Source organism: Colobus angolensis, unplaced genomic scaffold (assembly GCF_000951035.1).
Source record: "Colobus angolensis palliatus isolate OR3802 unplaced genomic scaffold, Cang.pa_1.0 Scaffold224, whole genome shotgun sequence".
In the NCBI taxonomy this organism is placed as follows: domain Eukaryota; kingdom Metazoa; phylum Chordata; class Mammalia; order Primates; family Cercopithecidae; genus Colobus; species Colobus angolensis.
In genome coordinates this window covers 5,259,619-5,267,512 of record NW_012115422.1, presented here as the reverse complement: position 1 = coordinate 5,267,512, position 7,894 = coordinate 5,259,619, and the positions used below count along the sequence as shown (strand labels likewise).

Sequence of the window (7,894 nt, the reverse complement as noted above, 5' to 3'; positions counted from 1 at the left end):
AAAGGATATACCAAAATAAATAAAATCATAAAATAAAATATTTATTTTTGCAATAAATCATAAAAATAAATTTATGATTTATTTTTGCAATAAAGTACAGTTATAGTGTTCTATCATTTTTATGTGTTTTCAGGTTAAGAAAATGCTCATGAGAAAAGTCATTCTGTGAGTAATGAAGCACCCTTCCAAACATGAAGGAACTATTTACACTTACTGTTCACATTTACGTAAATATTCTTTTCTTTGTAAAGGAGTTTAGAAACTTTTTTGTATTAGGCGAGCTTGTAACATTCTGACTTAACTGATGAGTAGAGACTTCAATCCAAACTCTTAAGCCCCAGTGAGTTAAAGGCCAGGAATTGCTGTAATGTTTGCATATCTATTTCCATTATGACCATTGATGATGTGTCATAGAGCCTTCCTTCAGAATTAAAATGTCTTTGCACACCCCCAAGAACCAAGAAGGCAGCAGATGGAACCTCCATGTTACAGATGCAGACAATGAGGCACATGAGATAAGGTCGTGGCTCTGCACCGGCACAGTCCGCATGGAGCTCTGCTATTCCATGTGGCATTGCTTCCAAGATAAGCAGTCTCATCTCCTAGCTGAAACCCTTTCATGTTGAAACCAGGAATTTCGATTTCTCAAACTGAGCTCTGCACCAATTACCAACATTCGCTGAGTTCCAAAGGTAGAAATCTAAACTGAATACAATGGCCCTTTGGAAGCCAGACATTTTCTCATAGGCTCATACATTTGATCTTCAATTATAATTGAAATACAAACCTTGCCAAAACACAAAATTCTTAGATTCACAGTGACAGGCAGAAATGGGTGGATGATGGCTAACCTGGTAATTAAAAACAAAAAAGAAGGCAATATCAGTGTTAAAACTTTCACATGATCATCCATTTCTCTTACCGAATTATTCTCAAAATGAATAAGTAAATCTGTAAGTCTTCATGCTTTAAAAAACACTGAGAACTTATACAATTTAGAGGGGGATATCATGCCCATAAGTGAAGTGAGTTTCCTTCCTTCCTCTTTTCCTTCCTTCCTTCCTTCTTTCTTTCTTTCTTTCCTTCCTTCCTTCCTTCCTTCCTTCCTTCCTTCCTTCCTTCCTTCCTTCCTTCCTTCCTTTCCTTCCTTCCTTCCTTTCTTCCTTTCATTATACTTTACATTCTGGGTTACATGTGCAGAACGTGCAGTTTTGTTACATAGGTATACACGTGCCACAGTGGTTTGCTACACCCATCAACCCGTCACCTACATTAGGTATTTCTCCTAATTCTGTCCCTTCCCTTGCTCGCCACCCCCCGACAGGCCCCGCTGTGTCATGTTCCCCTCCCTGTGGCCGTGTGTTCTCATTGTTCAACTCCCACTTATGAGTGAGAACATGCGGTGTTTAGTTTTCTGTTCTTATGTTAGTTTTCTTAACGTGTGAAAAGAAAATAAATCTCAGGACCACCTGCTTCCCATGTTATTCCTCAAAAAGATAGCTACAAAGATTTTTTTTCTTTTTTTTTTGAAAAAAGGCTACCTCTCTCTCTGACAATTTGCCCAAAGGAAATTCTTTGTGGGCCTCAAGATCTTTACCCTAAAACAGTTCTGTTGAATTTCACCCTGGCAATGTACATTGATAGCTGATCTTCACAGGTACGGGACAAAAGACTGACAGAACTCAGTCATCCTTCTGCTCACCTGAGACAAATGCATATCCGATTACTTCCTCTGCCCTACTGTCTATGTAAAGATGCAGATTCACTGAGCCAGACTGAGGCATAAGTGACTCTCTCTCTACCACCCTCTCACATGTAAATTGTGTATTCAGTGAAAGGCTGATCAGAGACCCAAAAGAATGCAACCTTTCTTATCTACCTATGACCTAGAAGTCTCCATTTCCAAGTTGTCCCACCTTTCTGGACAGAATCAATGTACATCTTACATATATTGATTGATGTTGCATATCTCCCTAAAATGTTTAAACCCAATCTGTGTCCAGAACATCTTGGACACATTTCATCAGGACCCCTGAGGCTGCGTCACAGGTGTGTCCTTAACCATGGCAAAATAAACTTTCTAAATTGATTGAGACCTGTCTCAGATACTTTGGATTCACAACTGGTGTCATAACCCATCCCGACAGATTGTTATCAAAAGGCTGCTTTCACCACCAAACTGCCCTCTTACCTATATGAGTCCAGGGGCGCTTACCTGTTCTGAGAAAAAGCGGAATCCCTTGTCTTCTCTAATGCATTCATAGGTCTCCCCAAGGACTGGGTTGAATGGCTTACTTCCTGCTCTGAAATAGGTGGAGCAGTATCCTGAAACTGCAAATGCAGCAACGAGAACCTGTTAAAACATTGAAGAAAAGGAAATAATATAGGAGAGATGATTGCTAGGTCTGTTTGTTCCTTTTCCCTCTAGATTTTACACACCCCATGTGGATGGGTGTTGATTTGATGACAGTTGCATTTTCTATTGTCTGCACAGAATTTTTACCAACTTGTGGGGAAAAAAATAAGTAAAATTAGGTAAAACTACTTGCACGGAAACCGGCAGGCCACTGAGGTGAAGCATTCTTCACCCTTCCATCCAACGTCATGAGTATCACAGAGTTCAAAGGTTCTGGAACCCAGTTTATCGGTTCTGCCACGGGCATGATCTTAGCCTCATGCGCACGAGGACTGTGGTTGTGGGTGCTTTTCAAAGGGGACAGCACGTTTCCCGCAGCCATATGGGGTAAAGGGTGAAGTATAAACAGAAGTTATTTTCTCTGACCTAAGTTCCTGAACAGATGGGTTATCTTGACATTCAGGAAAAACTGATAAAGTGAGGCAAGGTGTGCCTGCAACCTCTAAGGAGTATAAGACCTTTACACCTTAACTTTAGAAACACTCTAGACCAAGGATAAGGCACAAAAACTGTGTCTTTCTGTGTTGGTATCTGGGAGGTTTTGGCCTTGCCTGATTTATGCAAACAGGTCAATTCCTCTTTTACTATGCAGTGAGAATATTATGCAAATACCAAATATATCATCATAATGAATTCTGGTTTAGCCCAGGTCTAGGATTGGCAAATCCTTGAGGGGCGCTGCTCTGTTAGTTATTTATTACCATGCGCTCATATGGATCATCAGTTTCCGAAGCCTTGTCCAGGAGCTCGCTGTATTCCATTTCCTCGCAGAGGTGCTGCAGGGTGTTGAGTGGCTCGTTTAGCTCCACAGGCATGGAGACTTTAGACAGGTCTTTACCAATGTTGTTCCTCAAGATATTCCACAGGTTAATGTTACTGGTGTCAGGACAAGGAGCTGGCAGGCATGTTCGACGCCCATTTCGGAAGGCCCCTCCTGTAAGCTCCCCATTCAGGACTGGAAGAGGGAGAGTCACAGTGAACAACACTTTGCTGTTCTGATTTCACAAAATCAAGAAGGGAAGTAACTTTCAAATAAATCTGATTTTGAGACATTTCAAGAGTCTTCATTATATCCTTTCAAAAGTAAATGGAATTCTTTCAATGCAAGGTTACTAATAAATGCAGAAAACAACAGTGCATAGTTTTATAAATAAGGCATTAAATACACTAAAACATCATTCAAGACAGGCTAAGTTTTAAAAAATTAAATATATTTAATAAGAGGGACTCAAGCTGTTGGTGTGAGAAAGAGGAAAAACCTTTTGTCTTAACCATTTACCTAACAGATTTTTCAACCATTTACCTCAAGAGATTATACAAAATAGAATGTACTGAACAATCAGCTGCCAAAAGAACAATTAGTGTTGGGGCGGGGGGGATGCCTGTTCATTAAGTCTTCAGTGTTGCAATTTGGCATGTAGATAGAACAACCTGGAAGCTCAAATGATGCATACTTTGCCGAGAAATATTGTCTGCAACACTGGTGTTGTCTTCAGATATATTATCACTCACATCACTGATGTAAGACTCATCATCTGAAGCCTAAGGGAGGGAAGAACATACAAAGATTAGAATTCTTGTTCAGTCTTGCAAGCTCAGATAATCAAGTGATTAAAAATAACAAAATATTGTTCCAGTGAGAAGCAGAGGTCCTAGAGGGAAAGTATTTGGCATATGTGCAATGAACACTTGAGGGTCTTCATGAACTGGGATATAGGATCACTAAAAAGGAGCCTGGTCTTTAGCTCCTTGTCTTAGTAGGGGCAGGAGGGCGGGGGAGACCAGTAAAGAACCAGAAATATTTTAGCGTAATACACTAAGAATGTTTCAGGTTGGTGCGAGACTACTTGCAGTTTTTGCCATTACTTTCTTTTGCACCAACCTAATACCTAAGAGAAGGCCCTATGACTCTACCTTGGAGGACTCAGGAGAGGCTGCCCAGGGGGCAATATTTAAACTGGGTGTTAGAGAATGAATAGGAGTTGCCCAGTTGTTAGAAGGGACAGAAGCACACGAAGAAGGGAGATTGTGCAAAGGTAAGGCCCATGAGAGCAACATTTATCCCAGGAATGCAAAGGATGTTGAGAGTGGCTGTGGCAGAGGGTAGAGAAAACAAGAGGGCCCAACAGTGAAGGGCTTTTCATGCCAACAAAAAGGGTTCATATGCAATCCTAAGAGTTAGGAAAACCAACAAAAATGCATGGGATGTTGGAATCAGATTTGGTTTTCAGGAAGATATTTGGCAGCTTTCCCTAGGGAGGCCAGATACTAGGATGCTGTATAGATCCGGGTAAGAAATATAGCTTAGTCGGCTGGGTGTGGTGGCTCACACCTGTAATCCCAGCTCTTTGGGAGGCCGAGGCAGGCAGATCACAAGGTGAGGAGATTGACACCATCCTGACTAACATGGTGAAACCCCGTCTCTACTATAAATATAAAAAATTAGCCGGGTGTGGTGGTGGGTGCCTGTAGTCTCAGCTTCTCAGGAAGCTGAGGCAGGAGAATGGTGTGAACCCAGGAGGCAGAGATTGCAGTGAGCTGAGATCACACCATTGTACTCCAGCCTGGGTGACAGAGCAAGACTCTGTCTCCAAAAAAAGAAATACAGCTTAGAATCAGATGGCCTCTGTGACAATGGGGAGAGACGAATAGTGAAGCCACCCCCTGCATGAGAAAAATGTGAAACTAAAATTTAGAAACACAAATTAGCAGAAAAATGAAATTAAGGAACAATGTACATACTAAAGGGACTTAGACACAGAGCAGATCAGGAAAGAGAGGATAAGACAGAACCATCAGAGGAATGGGAAAACTGACTTTCCTGCAGGCAAGAAAGCTGCTGATACTTACTTCCTTCAAAATGGAAACAATGCTATATTTTTTTCTGAGTATAAAACATTCTTGTTGTAAAAAATTAGAAAATAGGTACGAGTAAACAGATGAGTGTGAAAATTACCTATCAGCCCATCACCTATAGGAAACCACGTAACATTTTGGTGAGTATTATACTCCAATTTCAAAATGCCTGTACAAACATATTGACACATTTATCTTTATACACTGAAAAAGGAGAACAGCTTACATATTGCTTTATAGCATTCTGAATACGTTTTCATTATAGTAGCTATAGCTACTTTATTTGGAAAGGCAACATAATTCATTATATGATTATAACAAGGAATTTAACCAGAATGTAGGTGGTTTCTAACATTTTATTATTATAGACAATACCTGGATGAACACGCTTGCAAATATATTTTTGTAAATCTGCCTGGTGATTACATTAAAATTTATTTCTAGATCATATGGGTCACTTTGAGGCTTTAGTTCCATGTAGCCAAATTGCTCTCTTGAAAGACTGGATTCGTTTGTTCTCATCAGCAATATATGGGAACATCATCCATCTTTCCACACCCACTTAAACACTTTATACTATCCATCTTTTTTTAGTACTTACCTGGTATACATAAAAGATCACTTTTTTTTTTTTTTTTTTGAGACAGACTCTTACTCTGCTGCCCAGGCTGAAGCGCAGTGGTACCATCACAGCTCACTGCAATCTGGGCTCATAACTCCTGGGCTCAAGGGATCCTCCTACCTCAGCCTCCCAAGTAACTGGGACTACATGCACGCACTCCCATGCCTGGACAATTAAAAAATAATTTTTTTTTAGAGATGAAGGGTCTTGCTATGTTACCCAGGCTTGAACTCCTAGCTTCAAGCAGTCCTCCCACTGCAGCCTCTCAAAGTGCTGGTATTACAGGTATGAGCCATTGCACCTGGCCAAAAGATTGCTTTAAGTTTGAATTTCATCCTTTATGAACTAATTTTCTTATATTTCACACATTTTTCAGTTTGACATATAGATTACATTTTTCTTAACTTGCATTTTTAAACTTTGTTTATGCCAATTTTTTTTTGCCATGTAAAAATTTTGAATTTGTACATAATAAAAACAATTGGTCACTGTCTTTAAGGTTTCTGGATTTACTGCTAATGTTTTAAAAATTAGGGTTGGGAAGAATTCATATATTTAGGGATAACAGTGATGGACAGAATGATTGCATGCATGGACGAGTAATGGTAATTTTGTTTTTGCACACAGAGTAAGCCCATAAAGATGATAAATTGAGAATAAAATCTTTTTCTGATTCATATTTTCCTACTGCAACAGGTTCCCGCAGTTACTACTGACTGCAGTAGAGTTGAAGGTTAAACCATCAGGCTCATGAAAAGCCAACTTCTTATGCTTGAAAACAAAAAAAGTAAATCAAACTCCTCTGTGTGATTTCTCTGAAAAAATTCTAATCATACTCAATTATGTTTGAGGAGACAAACGTCTACCTAAACCAAATTCACATTGCAGGCATGTTTATTGTTTTTAAGAAAACACTTGGCCGGGCGCGGTGGCTCAAGCCTGTAATCCCAGCACTTTGGGAGGCCGAGACGGGTGGATCACGAGGTCAGGAGATCGAAACCATCCTGGCTAACACGGTGAAACCCCGTCTCTACTAAAAATACAAAAAATTAGCCGGGCGAGGTGGCGGGCGTCTGTAGTCCCAGCTACTCGGGAGGCTGAGGCAGGAGAATGGCGTGAACCCGGGAGGTGGAGCTTGCAGTGAGCTGAGATCCGGCCACTGCACTCCAGCCTGGGGGCAGAGCGAGACTCTGTCTCAAAAAAAAAAAAAAAAAAAGAAAAGAAAACACTCATGTTTATCCTACAAATAGCTATAAAGTCTATGCTTCTTCAATTTCCTTTCTTTCCTCTTTCTTTCTTTTTCTTTTCCTTTCTTTCTGTGTCTTTCTCTCTTTCCTTCCTTCCTTCCTTCTTTCTTTCTCTTTCCCTCCCTCCTTTCTTTCCCTCCCTCTCTCTCTTCCTTTCTTCCTCTCTCTTTCTTCCTCTCTCTTTCTTCCTTCCTTCCTTTTCTTTCTTTCTCTCTTTCTTTCTTTCTTCTTTCTCTCTCTCTCCCCCTCCTTTCTCTTTCCTCCCTCCCTCTTTCTTTCCTTCCTTCCCCTTCCTTTTCCCTTTCCTTTCTCTTCCTCCCTCCCTTTTCTTTTCTCTCTCTCTCTCTCTTTCTCTCCTTCCTTCCTTCCTTCCTCCTTCCTTCCTTCCTTCTTTTTTGATACAGGATCTCTTTCTGTCACAATGGAGTACAATGGTACAATCACAGCTCAACACAGCCTTTACCTCCTGGGCTCAAGGGATTCTCCCACCTCAGCCTCCTGAAGGAGCTGGGACCACAGACATGCACCACCATGTCCAGCTAATTATTCGATTTTTTTTCTGTAGAGGTGAGGGCTCCCTGTATTGTCCAGGCTGGTCTCAAACTCCTGACTCAATCATCCCGCCTCCGCCTCCCAAAGTGTTGGGATTACAGGCATAAGCCACCATGCCTGGCCTTCCTCTTCAATTTCTAATCTCTCCCAAACTAATATATCATAGAAATGATCTGGAATAATTGGTGTAAAAGATTTCTA

The 7,894-nt window shown here is 40.7% G+C and overlaps 1 protein-coding gene across 2 annotated transcripts in view; it reads right to left on the bottom strand.

The window, feature by feature from the left end:
* OSBPL6 (oxysterol binding protein-like 6) overlaps positions 1-7,894 on the bottom strand; it is a 175,444-nt gene that overhangs the window by 10,513 nt on the left and 157,037 nt on the right. For both annotated transcript variants that reach the window (XM_011944043.1, XM_011944044.1), the window contains 4 exons: positions 3,871-3,958; positions 3,118-3,371; positions 2,216-2,353; positions 788-851 (listed from right to left, as the gene is read on the bottom strand). In XM_011944043.1, the coding sequence (XP_011799433.1) occupies positions 788-851; positions 2,216-2,353; positions 3,118-3,371; positions 3,871-3,958 (544 nt within the window). The remainder of the gene's footprint in view (positions 1-787; positions 852-2,215; positions 2,354-3,117; positions 3,372-3,870; positions 3,959-7,894) is intronic.